General features: G+C 39.7%; 2 protein-coding genes across 3 annotated transcripts in view; one reads left to right on the top strand and one right to left on the bottom strand.

Annotated features, from left to right (window-relative positions):
• Nucleotides 1–2,775, top strand: part of MTREX (Mtr4 exosome RNA helicase) — a 43,933-nt gene extending 41,158 nt beyond the window's left edge. Inside the window, exons 26-27 of the mRNA XM_058823415.1 lie at nt 707–811; nt 1,121–2,775. Of these exons, the coding sequence (XP_058679398.1) occupies nt 707–811; nt 1,121–1,173 (158 nt within the window). The 3' untranslated portion in view covers nt 1,174–2,775. The remainder of the gene's footprint in view (nt 1–706; nt 812–1,120) is intronic.
• The window catches only part of PLPP1 (phospholipid phosphatase 1), a 62,514-nt gene continuing 46,817 nt past the window's right edge, over nt 1,238–16,934 (bottom strand). For both annotated transcript variants that reach the window (XM_058823416.1, XM_058823417.1), the window contains exons 4-6: nt 15,496–15,553; nt 3,729–3,905; nt 1,238–1,686 (exon numbers count right to left, since the gene is read on the bottom strand). In XM_058823416.1, coding sequence (XP_058679399.1) covers nt 1,561–1,686; nt 3,729–3,905; nt 15,496–15,553 — 361 coding nt within the window. In that variant the 3' untranslated portion in view covers nt 1,238–1,560. The remainder of the gene's footprint in view (nt 1,687–3,728; nt 3,906–15,495; nt 15,554–16,934) is intronic.

The following is a 16,934-nucleotide window of genomic DNA, read 5'->3' as shown; positions in this document are numbered from 1 at the left end:
TTGACTGTTGGAGATGCTGCTGGAGGAGATGACCAAACAGGATGCTGTTTGCTTGTGGCCAGAAGAGCAGAAGCATTTAGAGTTGTTTTGTGAAATTTGTAGCAGTGGCTTGGGCTGAGCTGTGAGGAAAGTTCAAAAAGGAGATAAATGCATAATAAATCATAAGTGGGTGTTGGTTGCAGTGTAGGAGCTGTGGCAAGATGCTTATGTGTGTCATTGTAACCATGCAATGGCTTGGTAGAGTGGTCCATGGACTCTTGAGTAGCTCAGGATTGGTAAGATAGATCACGTACTGTTTTACTGCCTTTGCCAACAAAAGAACTAAGGCTTATAAAAAACAATCCCAAAATAAACCTGTGGTAGTTCTTGAAGCAGCTAAGTTGTGAATCTCCTATTGGTCTATGCTTTTTGAGGAAGTCTTAACAAGTTATTGAAAGAACAAGTCAGCTAGGAATTACTCAACAGCCCAGAAAGTAGTGTGATTAAATATTAGTTAGAGAATGTAAAGACAGTAGAAAGGACAAGCATTTGGAAACAGATTCAAGCAAATGCCTCACAAAGAAATTTACTGTGCAAACAGAAACTAAGTTTAAGATATTTGGCTTCTAGATAAACTGAACAGGGTTGTAGAAGGAACAATTACTTTGAGCAACTCAGGACCAGTTACATGATGTGGCACAACGTTGTCCCTTGCTCTTTCATACAGGTAGCATAATTCGTTGTATGAGGCGGCTAGAAGAACTGCTTCGGCAGATGTGCCAGGCTGCAAAAGCCATTGGGAACACAGAACTGGAAAATAAGTTTGCAGAGGGTATGTACTTCACTTTCACAGTACATTAAGCAATTTTAGAAGGAAAAGTGATGGGGCAAGGGGCTGCACAGATTGTGAGGACTGAAGGTGAATAGTTTTGAAACCTTCTCATGTTGACATCGTGGTAAACAGCACCATTGCTGTTGTATTTCCAGATAACATCTTTATTACAAAGTTTGATTTAAAGGGTGGCTAAAAATGGATGTACAATGACTTCCATTTAATAACCTGTAACATGCTTTTAACTGTACTTTAGTGGTTGTTACAGTTAAGACTCTTCAATATTAATTTTTTTTTTCTTCTTAATAGGGATTACAAAAATCAAGAGAGATATTGTGTTTGCTGCAAGCCTTTACCTGTAACAGCAGATGTCTTCCAGAAACTATACTGACATGATGGAACAAATTCATCAGTGTCACATGTGGCTTCCATATCAAGTAATTCCTTTTAATGGTGTTTTAAACCACAGTTGATTCAACAAGGCATGTACAAACAGCAGTGTATGTAATATAACTTGTTACAGTTTTCAATAAAAATTTACAATTATAATAGCTTTCTTCTAAGCAAGAGCTTGAACCAACGGAAATTTAAAGTTTAGATGTACAATAACTGTGGTAGATGTTACTATATACAGGTAAAGTGAGCATCCAAGAGCAGCAGCAGTCCCTTAAAGGCAATTACTTATATTACAGAGTTAGACTTGTGAAATTGTTTTCATTCAGAGCAATATAGTTGATATGGGTCATTCTTCATGGTTGATGATTGCTGCCAAAGTGATTTCCATTTGTTGGAGTCTCATGTAGGGTTGTATGGGAATCTTCTTTTGGTTGAAATGTACATCCTCTCACTTTGAAGAAGTCTGACACATAGACAACCTAAGTGAACAAATTAGTGTTAAGCGTTAATCAGTGTTAAATTATTCCTGCACTCACAAGTCTTTGAAACAAGGGTTCTGCAGCAGGCAAATTCTATGATTGGAACTAATAAAAAGCTTAATGAGTTTAAAACATTAAAAAATGGCAGGGAAGTCTTGTACAAGATTCAGACATCTGTTCTTTCAAGAGCTTTTTCACCTTGCCATTGACGATTTAGTCACTGATGGTTTAAGCCAAATTCAAGGCTTGTGCTAACTGACTGCCTTACCAGGCACTGCTTCATTACAACAGCCATTGTTTAAACAGCTCTAAATGAAGGAGCAAAATGTGCTTTTGGAGGGCCCACAATGCAAGTTTAGTTAAATTTTTTTTCTGTAATTTAGGTGGAAAAGAACAGGAGACATGGTGCTTTAGCTGGACCCAGCACTTGTAAGGCCAGCTCTACCTATGTAGTTCCTTCCTGCAGTCTTTTAAACATACCACCTCACTTCTTCACAGCTAGGAGACATCTCCCTCACTACAAGACAGGTGGTTGATCCAGTTCTGCAGCTTGCTGTCTTCCAATGCTCATTTCACCAAGTCCTATAGCAGATGTGCTGGGCACAGTGCTACCTGGAGTGCAATAACTGAGAGCCTCACATGATCCTTTCCCTTACTGTATTGTGTCTTCCCCTCCCACTGTAACCCCGAGAACTGCAGAACACTTGAATGTCCATGGCAGAAGAAACAATCTCCCACCACACTGGCAGCTGGCTGATGATCCAGCACACTGCTTTAGCCACAGACCAGGGGAGTTTCAGCTTCCACTTAATGCCAGATTCCCTCAGTTCAATTTAGTGATGATCTGTTTGCAGTTGCTGTGCAGCTATGCTCTAACCTCAGCTTGCTGGTTTTGGAGAGGAACTCATCAGTTCTTTCAGATAAGAGTCTGAGGGTGGTGGTTGGTGCTAGTGTATATTTTTTAAAATAATTTCCTGACCTTTCAACTCTACTCTCTGTAATGCTACTTTCTACTCTTTCTTGTATTACCAAGCACCTTCTGAATCATCTGACATCCTTGACTAAACTTGTTTTCCTAATAAACGTATCCTCACCTCTTTGATGTTTCTTACTCTCTGTACTGTTTCTTAGAAAAAGGGGTAGGATTATGCCAACATGTTGCCATTTAGTAACAGCTAATGCAGCCTGTATGATTTCCCAGAGCTGCTCCAAGATTTGATTATTGATTGCAACTAGTAGACAGCTTTGTCTTGAGCCCTTCTGACCTGAGAAAGCTGACAAAGCATTTATTTTGGAGGTTGTTCTTCTCAGCTGAGCCTCAGTTCTTGATAACTGAATCTGTAAGACCTCATTTCATTCCCATTGATCCAAAATTATTTATGGATGAATTAGCCATTGCATTCTGGTGATACCCAGTACAACTGTTGTCACTCAGACAACTGGGCCTGCTGTGACAAGTTTAGGCAAGTGTCTGTTTCCTGGGATAACTTTATACTCATCAGTACAGCTGAGCTTCACATGTTTGTTCCTTGTTGTGAACACATTTTTAGTACTAGAAATGCACAAAGAAATGGTGCAGAAGGGCTTTAGTTTCCCATCAGACTGAAAAAAACACTGTGTAAGGTGGCAAAGGCAGACACTTTGGTGCTGTACTCATTCAAGGCCTTTTCCCCCGTTTACTGTATAAAACTTACTTTATATTATGTTCTCTGCTATTGTACTTGGGATTTCAAATGTGGCTAGAAGCAAAATGCTTGATTTATATAGAGAGGCCTTGGTTTGCAGTTACCATTTCCATCTTAGCCTCTGCTCAAGAGCTTTTCAAATAACTATGTCATGTTGTCCAATGGCTAAAACTACAATTTATCTCACTCCCCAAAGTATTACTGCTACAACCAGTTCAAGGAGTTGTTTCCCTGTTTCAGCAATTTCTGAAGCATTAGAAATACAGGTTTGCTTTCCTGTGAACACAGCCTGCAATTCTAAGGTGCTGTTCATAAAAGCAGTATTCACACCCACCCACCCCCTCAGGAATTACTTACAATGAGTACAGCTACCACTGCACCCTGGATAAGTCCTGTTAAAACATCACTCCAGTGATGCTTGTAGTCAGAAACACGTGACAGACCCACATAGATAGATGCAGCAATAAGACCAAACTGTAAAGTAGGACGTACAAGTCTTGCCCAGTCTCCTTTCATTCTTGCCTGAAGATAAAGCTGAAAGAAAAAGAGAAATTAGTTACAAAATGCAGAAAGCACAGATGCAGTAAAATTGTGTTGGGTCTTTTCAAAGAGTTGATTGAAATTTTACTGAAGTAATATTCACAGCTGTTCTAGGTGCTATAGTTGTATTTTAAGGCTGCCAAGGCAGGGTTTGATAGTTTTGGACTTTAATTTATATATAACACCATCATATTGTTCCATTTGTACCAATATGACAAATGAGTATTTTGAGGATAAAGGTCCTGGTAATACTAGAGCCACCTAAGGCTTAAAAAGAATCCAGTGGAAGTCAAACCAGTATTTTACTCCTGCATGAACTACATGTAAGCCTTATACACAAAATAGTTTATATTTACTATTCATAGAGCTGACAAGTTTTTAAACTTCATTCTCAATTCCAGTCACCTTTAGTATTACCAGCTTTTAGCATAGCATTGCAGCTGTAGCTAAGTATCAGAACTAACTTGATGTAATGATAGCATTTCTCAGTTGTCACTGGTATATTTCACTGAGCTGTGTTCCTCACCCTTTTCAGCTGCCTATTAACCATACTACCACTCTGGTGGATATTTCAAGTTCCCATGTATTTTCCCTCCCCTCAGGTCTGCTTTTGTTGTGTATATCTGTGTTTTTGATGTATTATCTAAATTTTTCAGTATTATTTCCTATCTAATCTAATCCAAGACCCCAGCTCTGTTTCTTCTGTGGTCTGTCTAGGATCTGTCTGTCTACGTCTGTCTAGCTCTCTAGTTTCTCCAAATACATTCTGTAAACATAATTGAATTTATTCTGAAACTTAATCCTATCACCAAAGAAAGCACCATAGTTACTGCATTCACTGACAAAACAATACATTTGGAAGTTATATTTAACATTTCAAGTATATCTTCACAGAGACACTTAGAAACTTCAGGCCAAGGACAAAACCTCAGCTGACAGTCTTGAGTAATGTAGAAACCAACACACAAGCATCAGGCACCAAGGCAGCACTGGTGGCTGACGGTAAAACCCTCCACTGCCAACTTCAAAAGCCATGGCTAACCTTGAGAAGCAGTACATTTACCGTGTAAATACAGGCATAGAGAAGACACTGTAGATGCAGAGGTGATACTTTCCAAAGTTAAACATTTGGGGAATGTTTCTCTTAGTAACTTACATCATAATTTTGGCATGCTGACATTTTCAGCTATAAATGGAGCATCAAAAACATCAACCCTATCCATAAACAGTTTTCTTTAATAGCAAGGTCAGGGTAGAATCAGCCTCTAAAGAAGCTACATCTAAGACTAAACTGAAATAAATTTTTCCCCTTCAAATTGGTGGGCACTGCATATTTCTGTGGGCCTCAAACTCACCACTAGGGAAAATACAGCTTAGCCACTTCAGAAATTATCTGTCACACCGAGTTCTTTTAACAAAAGGTGTTTTAATGGACTTACTGTGATACTACTTCTGGATTTACCAACAGTAGACCAGAACACTACAAAGTGCCTGATGGAGCAGAGGAAGGTCCCAGGAGCATATGCTGGTAGCCTGAAGAGCTGGCTGATGATTTAATACTGGCTGTACTTCTCTCTTTCCCTATTCCCACTAAATTTTCCTGAAGGCAGTTAAAATACCTTGCTGCAATGAAGTTTTTTTCCATGTAAACATTTTTGGAAGTTTGCAAAGGGTATATAGCTGTAGTAGGAAAAAAAAAGGGTTATGCAACCTTTTTGCAGATATGTGAGAAAGTAGGTTTACCTATGAACACAAGAAGAAAATGGGGCAAGGCATGCAAATGCCAGCTTGGAAGGATGCCAGCTCAGTGAACGGAATGACCAATAAAGCAATCTTTGGCCTTAGGCAAATTCTTTCTGCTTGAGAAAGCATCAGACAAGAAATTTGGATTTGACATCTACATGAAAGCTTGATTTCTGTACTTTGAGAGTAATCTCCCATCATGAAGATCTGGAGCTGTTCTGTCAGCTGCAGAGCATAAGCAGTTGGCTACAGACTTCACAAATTCTGGGTGATTCTTCACACCATCAGCTCCTCTATCTGTACAGGAAACAGCCAAAGGTCTTCTTGCACCTTCTATAACAAATAGATTCACAGTGTTTTAAAACTAGGTATGAAAAGGGTGAGAAATGATACCACAGATCGGTCTTAGGCTGACTGGTCAATGCTGTGTTTAATTTCAGAAATAGCAGCCGTCATTCTGGTTACAGTTGGGTTTGGGTTTTGGGGTTTTTTTTTTGTTAAGTTGAAAATAATTGCTTATTAACCAGCTGCTGCAATAGCAAATGCCATATTATTTTTAAGCAGGTAGTTTCAAACTGATACTGCTTTTAACAGGCTCTGAGTTGTGCTACCCTGCCAAGCTTCTTCCCACTACTGTGACTTGCTCTTAGAAAAACAACAGCAACATGTCTGGCTGCAACAGGCATCAGGGCCACGCAGGAAAATACAGCAGCCAAGGAGAGGAGGAACTTTTGCAGATGATTCCTTAAATGTAAATCAAGGTTAACATTGGAAATATTCCAAATTTTCCTTTATATAGTATTAGCCCTTATGTAGAATTAAATGCACAATATGGAGATGTCCTAGCTCCATGCTGTATTAACTCTTGCTACTATTTTGACCCTGTTGACTAACAGAGTGCAATGGCTTCATGCTATTGACAGAACCTCAGAACCTCCTCCTTTATGGCATACACTTCAGGTTCCTTTGCTCCTCTTTGTCACAGAATAGCCTCAGAGAAAGAAAGCAGAAGCAAATCCCTGTCTCTCCACCCAAGCCTCTTTTCTAGAAAGGAGTAAGTATATAAGAAAAACTTGTGATCTGTAGAAGCCACAGGAACTTTAGGAAATCTCATCTGGGAATACTAATGAAATGCCTCCTACCAGCATTTCTCATATTGCAGAGAACAAATTTGTGAGCCTATGAACACAGCAGAAGCATCCCAAACTGCTCTGGTAGTGACCCACTCCTGTCAGCATTTTGACCATGCCAGCCTCCCTCCACACTGTTCTGAGCATTCTGATCCTTTACCAGTTGTCTTTTAGCTATGCTCCATTGCTCTCCATTCCCCCATCCTGCTGCTTCTTGTGTTTGCTTCGTTCATTCCTTTTAAAAGTGCAAAGAGATTTCACAAGACTTCTTTTTAATGGGATTAAATAATCTTGAGGTTTTTTTCCCTACTGGTTTACTCCATAATGAAAATATGTCCTCTGCCACACACGTCCTGAACGAAATTTCTTCTTAATCTATGGTCTAGTACTTCATTTCTAAAAATACAGACAAGCAATGAAGAGAAACAGCTACTTTGTGGCTTCTTGCAAGAAGCCACAATCATGAATGGAAGGGTCTCTGCAACTGGAGAATTATTTGCTACTCCACATTTCTAGCATGGCTGTTGAGCATTTGCTCTTTCAGCAGAGCAGTATTAATTTACATAAACACATGCCTACTTAATTTGGAAGTACAGTGACTTGTGTTTCCTACATGGGCTTCGGGAGGTGTAACCATGTGGCTTCACAAGGAAGCTTCCTAACAGCTAATATAATACTTCTTCAGTTTAAGGCCACAAAATTCTTTTAAATCTACCAAAACCTATTCAGTTCACCAACCAAGGTCATATTTCAGATATTTAGTTTCAATATCTAGTACTCCTTGGTTATTTTCATTCAATACCTTCTCCTATTTTTTTCCAAAACCCAATTATACAGAAATTCTGCACTGCAAAATAAATTTGCCTGTTAAGGTATGGGAAATCCTCCTTCACTTCTTCAAGAATGGATGTCAAAAGGAAAAAATCTGGAGAGGAGAGGGATTGTGGTGGTGTTCCCCCACCAAGTAATGGTACTACTTGTACCAATTGATTTGTTCTGATACTTTTCAAAAATAGATTTTCTCCTGATACCAAAAGACCCCAGTAATTTTATTTCCTATAGGGGTCTTGTCCTAAAGAATAGGAGCAAGGCAAACCTTTCCTTTAGATATTTACCTATTTTCACTCTTATTTCCATCTCTCAAACCATAGGGGAATCACTGCATCATTAACTTAAGAGAGAACAGTGAGGGAAGAAACAGTTTCCAAGACAGAAAACTCCCCTGTGATATAGAGAAATGAAAACACTTCTCAGTTTGTCCAAGTGCAAGTAAGACTCTGGAGACAAAACAAAGTTGGAGAAAATCAGTTCTCATTAAATAAATCCCTTCTTTGAGAGATCTTTGTAGCTGATAGAAGTTTAGAAGTGAGCAAGTAAATGGAATGTACTTTCCTTAGCTTAACATTTACTATTAGTCATGTCTGTCTTTGGTTTATGGTATCTGCCTGAGCAGTACAGAAGAGCCCTATGGCATTACTGTCCAGGAGGCACAAAATACTCCTGTGGTTACAGTCACTATTTGGATCCATTACTGGCTACTGTTAGCAAAGCTCATACTTCAAAGCAGGTCTGCTGACCCAAAAAGTCCCAAGAGCCACAAACCATAGGGATTCTTCCCAAACCAAGAAGCTCTGATTTAGGAATGCTTAAGCACACTCAAGTCCACAAGTATATGGTTTGCTTTGGGATTTCAGAGGTGGAGGGAGTAGATATGGAGCTACTGTGTATGGGTGGTTTTGTTAATGAGGCAGGGGTGGAAGGAAGCGAAAGCACAGGAAGCACCAGTGTTTTGAAGCCTTCGCAAAAACAGCCTTTGCACTAATATGAAAAGATGGGGCAAAATTTTTCAGAAGGCCTGGGATTAGGCATAACAGCTGAGAATCCAGGCACATTTGTAAAATAGGAAAATTTCATTTTTATATATATCCTAAGGACATCCTTACAGGAGACAATACCCCCTTGCCTAAGACTGCAAAGTCTTCCATTGGGAAGCTGGGAAGATGCACAGAGTGCCAGAGTAACTATTCACCCTCCAACTCCATCAGTAAATACACACTGTAGCCTTTCGTGGAGGAGAGGGCAGTGCAGTAGTCACACTACAACACACTTGCACCAGACAGTTTGCATCTGAGCATCTTTGATAACAGCCCATATTAAAATATGATCCTCCAAGAGAAAAGACAAGCTGAGACACTCAGGATAGATTCCTGCATAATGTTATAAAGCAACTGAAACCAAACATTTAGACAGATACACAGGGATATGGGATACAGGTAAGTGATCTGCCATCCCTGTTATAGTCCTGTTCAGCAATCCAGACACCTCTTCCCTGCTCAGACTTAAGGAGAGAAACAGCAGAGAGAAAGGCTCCCTTCAGAGATTTTCAAAGCTTTCTCCTACATCTATAAATGTTTGCTGAATAGCTCTTGCCTTTCTGCTTGTTATGGGAAACTTGAGAGATGCCTTCATATAAAAGCTAGTTTGTATAAATGCTGTTAACTCAAATAGCTTTGTATAAGAATTATTAATCATATTTCAGCTAGTACAAACTCTGGAATTCAAGGAAATATAAGAAATCCAGTAAACAGTTTAAAAATTGCAGTTCTGAGCACAAAAGAACCACAATATGTGTGTCATATACAATCTTACACTTATACAAATATTACAAATTAAAGTGCAACACTTTATTTTGTACCTGGAAGCACTGTATCTATGAATAAACACAGAGCTATAGGCATCAGCCAACAAGACATATTTCTGCAAACCAGAAATATGGATAATGTCTCTCCCATCTACTTTTAAACACAGCAGGCTCACATCCAAACAGAAAACTGTATTCTAAAAGGAATACAGAGCCACAGAAGAATTCATGAGTCACTCATATTTATGACCCTGCCCAATCTGCATTATTATATGTATTTTGTTTTATTTTAATTGGGCAGAAAATAAAGAAAGAAGCAACAGTTCAGAATTAGTTCTTCCCCTTCCAGTGAGGGAAAAAGATACAGGTCTGCAGTGCCTTCAGCGTGGTGGTATGCCTGAGCTGCTGTTCAAAGGGGTGGTATATCCCTATTACTCTGACCGTATCTGTCTTCCCTGTGTCAGCTCTAATGTTTGAACAGCCCTACAGGGAACTGATCTATGGGAGAGCTGAACTGGGGGGAAATGGCTGAACTACCAAGAAAAGGCAGAATATGTACCAGTCTGGGCTCTTTAAGATAGCTGCATTCTGCTGTCAAAGGCAACTGATGTGCAAAAGCTGCCTCCTAAGCAATGGGCATAAATTCCTGTTACTAGTAACAGCTCAGCTTTCAATTCAATATCAACACTGTAATCAAATCTGTTCTAAACAAATACTACTTGTCCAGTGAGCAATGAGGTTTATTTGGGTTTTAATCCTCCAGCCTCAATTTGGCTGTACATTGCCAAAATAATTTCACATTGACATAATTTTTACTGTAGAGCAGGATAAACAGTAACATTTTATTTTGTTGTAAATTGGAATACAACATTTACCTCTTTTCTGATAGGAAAAAACCACTGGAAGTTAGTACTTTAACATTTACTAGAAGAACTAGAGCACTGCAATGTATTGCTTTCAGCTCAGTCCTAGAGGAGCCAGTTCACAATACTGGAATTTTTACTAGTGGCCCTAACTTTCAAGCAAACCACAGAGAAATCAGGTTCTTTTGTTTCCTTACCATAAAAAGTCTAAATAACAATATTACAAGAATACCAGGAGCACATACAGGTAGAAGTGTGAGTGCTTCCATACTTGAGCCTTGCAGCATGACCAGTTACCTGTTATTTTTTAATCTGCTGAAAGTAAGGTACTTGATACTATGCACAGCTACAGCCAAACAAAGCATTTTCAGTAAGACCTGTGTTTTCATTAGTTTTGGAAGACTGGTCCTCAACTTTCATGTGGGCAAGAACACAATAAAGACAGTTCTGTGGCTCTAGTCAAAAGCATTTGCAAAAGTGAAGAAATGGGTGCTGTGCAAACAGACATAGCTAAAATACTATGCTAAAGACTCTTGTTTAAGTACTCTTTCACTCAACCTCCCATCCCAACATAAACAATCAAAATCAGAGTTTGAGAGCAGAGGTTGACTGGCACATTTGGGAGCATTGAGTAACAAAAGCAACCTAAAGCCTGTTTTCACTTGTGTTTTTCCTATGATCTCTCTGCAAAAGAAGGCTGCAGCCTTTTTCAGTCCCAGCCATTAAAACACCAGTTACCCTCCTCATCTGTAATTCCATGTGACCTTGGATACATAAAATGTTCCCAATGACTTCTAGGAGAGCCACTCAAGTTACATTGTGCAAGATTCATCATCCCTTTCTGTCCCAAGTCTAAGCAGCACAAACGCGTTGCCATCCCCAGAATAGCAGTGCCTCTTGGCTGGGTTTGTGCAGCCCTGTTCTTCATCCTGGGATAGGTGTTGGCAGGGAAGTGCCCAGGCCAGCTACAGCCAAAACTGATTCTCTTACAGAAACATAATCCTCAGGGCCACACCCATTTCTGCCAACTGTTCTCACTATTGATGGCAGCATGCATTTAGCATTTTAATTTAAAATAACTTTTTAAACATACTTAACTAGAAAAGTCAAAGCAAAAACTGCCTGCGGCATCCCCCCCTCTAGGGCCAAGGTTTAGTTTGGTCACATAGACACTGGTAGAAGAGGTGCTCCACTATACTTGCTCTCCCATTTCCAAACCAGGATTCAATAGTTTTGAAACAGGAGAGGTCATGCCAGCTGTTTAATTGTGGAAAAAAAGGAGCAGCATCAGGAGAGGACAACACAGATAATTTGGGATCCATCATCTGTTATTAGGTCACTGGATTCCCACATACTGCTGCGGTCAAACTCCCTCTAGCTTGCACACAAAGCTGCTGTTGGCAGAAGTTCTTATCCCAGAGATAACAGCTCTGCTTGGACCCAAACTAACCCATCTAGCTCTGCCAAATGAGTCTCAAAATACATTCTCCACCATAGCTTCCTAGACTGACAGACTGCAAGCAGGTTTTTTTCTGGGGTTTCATTAATTCTATGTTAGGAAACATAAGAAACTTAATTTTAACCTGGGAGCAGGCTGAAAACTCAACCTTTAAATTTGTCTAGCTTGACACAACAGCTTTTTTACGGGTGCAATGACCTCTGTGCTTTGATGTATACTACTGCTTGTTTAAACAGATGGATAATATAAACTATTTAACATTTCCATGCAACAAAGAGTTAAAGTAGAGGATTTGATGACTAATACAGTGAGTTGTGTTTCCATGTGTGGCCTCTGCTATAAGATGGGACACACAGCATAGGATTATGTTCAAAATTGCAGCTTTTTCTCCTGATACCAGCAAAGCCATGCAGTCAGGACTCAAATAATTTTGGCAATCTCCTGGCAAGAAGAATGGAATACTCCTTTACCATAATTCAGACTCTTGAAGAAGTCCAAACGCTTGCCAAGTCAAAAATGTCATTGAATCACAGAATTGTTTAGGTTGGAAAAGAGCCTTGAGATCATTTGAGTTCAACTGTTAACTCAGCACTGCCAAGTCCAGCACTCATTTATGTCCCCAGATGTCACATCCACACTTCTCTTAACTACTTCCAGGGATGGCAATTCCACCACGCCCCCGGGGGTAGCCCGGTCTAATAGTTGACAATCTTTTCCAAGTCTTCTCATCCTGCTGCTGGCTGCCTAGGACCCCACCTGGCTACAACCTCCTTTGAGGCAGCTGTAGAGAGCTGTAAGGTCACCCCTGAGCCTCCTTTTCTCCAGGTTGAACCCCCAGCTCCCTCAGCTTCTCCTCCAAGGACTGGTTCTCTACAGTCATGGATTCACCTGACACATACTGCATTCAGCAGCTACCTTTTAAGAGCACACTTTCTGCAGTACACATCCACACACACCAGACTCCTCCAGCTGCCCCAGAAAGCAGCATGCTAGCGTCTGGTTATCATTAACACAGCTTCTGAGTAATGCCACATGCTAACAGCCTGTCCTGCTGGTGACTAAGCCCATGGCTGCAGAACGGGTGCAGGGCACAGATGAAGCCAGCATCAGAGTTCAGAAAACAAACAAGGCATCAAGTCCTGCAGGTTTGGCTTGGAGCCAGCTGCAGCACTCTGCCTTGCCACATGGGCAAGTGTGTGTGTGTGTGTGTGTGTGTGTGTGTGAGTGTTTTCTTCACCCTCTGGCACTAGCTGTCCTTTTGAAGACATCTGAACTCGATTTGGTTTCTTGGTATGCACTAAGGCTATGTAAATCAGCAAGACAAAAACATGCCGCACAGGAGCCATTAACCTTCTTCTGATGGCCTCCCTACAATGGCCTCATGACAGTTTTTATGAATAATGAATAATCTTATTATCAGACAGAAGGAAGTAGAAATCTAATCTGCACAAAGCCTCTTATTTTTACTGGCCAATATGGCTCAGCCAAAGACAAAAAATGGGTGCAGAAATAGACAGGGTTCTGGAAACTCATTGACTAATTAATGGAAAACAAAGTCATTTCCAGTGAAACACTTCCTGTCATCTTAGAAGAGTTAAAGGCATTTGTACCCCTCTAGTTTAAGGATGCTACTAAGCAAAGCCATGTTTTGCAGTTACTACAGAACTGAGTGAACACAAGGACAGCTCTGAGCACAGCAAGTGTCAGAACCAGGACAGACACAAGGATAGGATTCATGGTATTTTGAGGTAGTTTGCATAGGAAGGGTTTGATTTGCACTGACTTGACACCTGCCCATGTGGGAGGTTGCCAAGAATCAAACTCATACACACAAAGCCCCAAGACAGCTAAGGCTCATAATTTCCTCTTCAAGAACTTTCCAGACAAGCTCTTTCCATGGGTTCAAAAGAGTATGCCACAGGCACTCCAGAAAGCATTATTCAAGCTACATGAAGTTAGTAACTTCAAAATAAAGAACTCTTTACTTTCTTGCCAAAGGCTGAATTTTTTCCAAGTGCAGTAGGTTAACTAAACAAGGTCTTAACTCCAGGCTGTTCAAGACATCTTCTACTGTCTTGTATGCATCTAGAGAGTTGTATTACCTAATGTGACCCATTACCTTCAATTAATGAGATGAGAATTCTCCTGACCACCACCCTTTACCCAGGCTGCAGAAGAACATGCCTTACATGGGACAGAGGTAAAAGCTCAGCAGTTCCAGATCTCTGACAGGCAACTGTAATCCAGTCAGTATGAATTATAAACAATACACATTGCTACACACCTACCAAGGTTTTTCTTATCTCCAGGTTTGTCCTTCTGTGAGATTTAAGTATCACATTATCAAGTTGTTTAACAAAACCATGTGAGAAGATGCTGGATGAGAAGGGTCTGACTGAGCCCAGAGGGGCAAGTCAGTATTAGGGTGCTCTCTGTATAGCAGTAATTGCTTCCCTGTACTATGGAAAGAGTGGGTTTGGCTTTGAGGCACTATTATGAGTGGACCCATAAAATTTTGGAGATTACCAGTCATAATGAGCAAAAAAACTTTAACAGCCAACAGGAAGTCATACCACCATATTTGAGTCAAACCCAGGATATAATACTTTTATGAACTCTTTGTATTTACATTAGATAAGACTGGTAAGCAGGGGAGACAATCTGAACAGGTTTAGCCATAAAAAAACCTGCATAACAGATCAAAACTGAACATCAAGCTTCTGAAATAGCTTTATTTTAAAATAAAGCTTAAAAACCACCTAAACCATACTCAAGAGCCACCTCTTCTGTGTGTAGTTGTAGGGGTTTTGTTTAGTTTGAACAATTGGTTCCCTCACAGTGGATGTTACACTAATGCCTTGAGAGAGTGAAAAAATTAAAATGCAACAAAGACAAAAAAAGAAAATTTAATCTGAGGTCTGTAAAAATCATGGAATGCATATATGCTATCATGCATATATGGACATGTTAGCAATTTATGTCCAGGACTAGAGTTTAATTTTCAACTACATTAACAACAAAATTCCATGAAGTTGTTAATGCCTTCTATGTTACCACTTAGCAAGGTGAGAACAACAAAATCAGTCTTCCCTAAGAGTGAAGATTATTTGTCCTAGTTCACAAGAACAATTTCAATGAAAATACAGTCATCCCTAAATGAAGCACTTATGAATTGATCTTATCACTAATATTTACTGTCCCCTTGCTTTCCTCACTCTTGCCTCTCTGTCCTTAAAAAATAAGGAAAAATAAAAAGGAATTTGAAAATTAAATTTGATCTGCTGTTTTGTGTTTATGGGCCCAGACATACTTGATCTGTGTTTAAGGGTCTTTGCTTTATTTTAAAATAGGCTTTGCACATCTCATTAGATCAGATATGTTTCATTAGAGATTTTTATAAGGCTTATAAATTTAAAAGTATTATAAGCCTTATAAATTTTATAAGGTTTATAATACTTAAATTTAGTTACATTTAAAGTAGCATCGTCATTTCAAAACACATTTGTCACTTGGGCTCATTTGAGACACGGCACACAAGCCAAGTACCATATTAAGTATTCTTAGGCATACTGAACATCATTCTACTTCTTGTCCCAGTATCACCACCCTTACAACTCCTACTGAGAAGTCTTTAACTGTACCAGACAAACATCCTACAAAAGCCATATGCATAGCAGCCAAGTAAATATTCAGTACTGGGTAGCTAACAGATCTTTTGTTATCACTTAGATGGAAAGAGCATACTTACTGCTACGAAGAGCATACAGTACATGGAGAATGAAGAATGGCCAGAATAGAATGATAGTCTGGAAAAGAAAAGATCAGACATCATCAGTTTCCTTTATACAAGTGAACTGGTAAAATGCAAACATGTCCATACCACTCTTCAAGGAGGCTCCCTAGGCACATCACACAGATTTTGACCAAGAGTACAGACTTCAGCAGTTATCCTTATCCAGAGCTAAACAGATCTCTACATCAGGCAGTAAGTACTAGACTTTTGACTGAAGTTTGAACAGCAAGGGAACACATCCTCAATGAACAAGTGTCCTTTAACAGTTCATCTTGACAAATGCCAGAATACTTTAAATGTATTTACTTCTTAAAAGTCCTTATAGTCACAGTATATGTATGAATACAAATTACATTAATCACCCCACAACAATCACTTGCATTTAGTCACCATCAAGAGGCAGTAGTTAACAACTAGTATCTAGTAGTTTATATTACATTTGTACACCTTTGTGAAATGTATGATTCACACAGACCCTAATTATTTATTATTGAAAGGTAGGGGAAAGGCAGGAATGCAGTTTGCTAGCCAGTCAACTGCAAAAGATGACACTTCATCCGATTTATAGAAGTGATTAGTACTTGGTGATCTCATTCAGAGTGTCAACATTGCCTTCAGCTCCCAAAGGCTTGACAACTGACACTGGCAATCCAGGATTCCCCTGGCCAGGTCTTCTCCTGCACAGCTGGTTTTGTGAGGAGCCACAGATGTAAAATAAATATCACCCACCTCTTCAAGAAAATAACGCAAAATGTGAAGACAATTTTGTCTTAAGGAGGGAGATGAAAGAACTGTACTTGGCACTACTTTTTTCCATTTTATGTACAGAGCCTTGTAACAGTGCTGCTCCACAGGCCACCAGCCAGGTTTCAGCCAGCCTTCTGTGCAATTTAACTACACAACCAGAGCACTCCCCCCTCAGCATGTTGGCATACAAAAACATGCCCGGATTAATAAAGTTTCATAGCTCTGCAGTTTGACCTCTACCATATCCACCAGGTCCCTTGTTTTGGTGCCTCTGCCAGGCAGAGACCCTGGGGCCAGGAAAACTCTTAGTCAAAGGAAACATTTCCACTCTTTGGACTAGGAGAAACAAAGTCAGCTCTGCCATGCAGCAAGATAATGAGGTTAAAGATGCCCTGCTCAAATACCACAAAGAAGGCAATGAAACTGTATTGTGCACAAGTGAAACTGCAAAACTTCCTGAATTATTTGGCATGCATAACATTTAGAAACTGCATCAGAAAAAGTCCACACAGGTTTATTCCAGAGGTTTTAGAGCTTTTCATTTATGGTTGATTTAAAACACTGGCAACAGCTTTTGGTTTCAGAGGTACTAAATAAGCAGTCTGAAATAAGATGACTTTTGTTCCATTGGTATTTTCCAATTAGCT

This window comes from Ammospiza caudacuta, chromosome Z (genome assembly GCF_027887145.1).
Source record: "Ammospiza caudacuta isolate bAmmCau1 chromosome Z, bAmmCau1.pri, whole genome shotgun sequence".
Lineage (NCBI taxonomy): Eukaryota > Metazoa > Chordata > Aves > Passeriformes > Passerellidae > Ammospiza > Ammospiza caudacuta.
The sequence above is the reverse complement of the archived record's forward strand: the minus strand, read 5'-3'. Positions and strand labels throughout refer to the sequence as shown.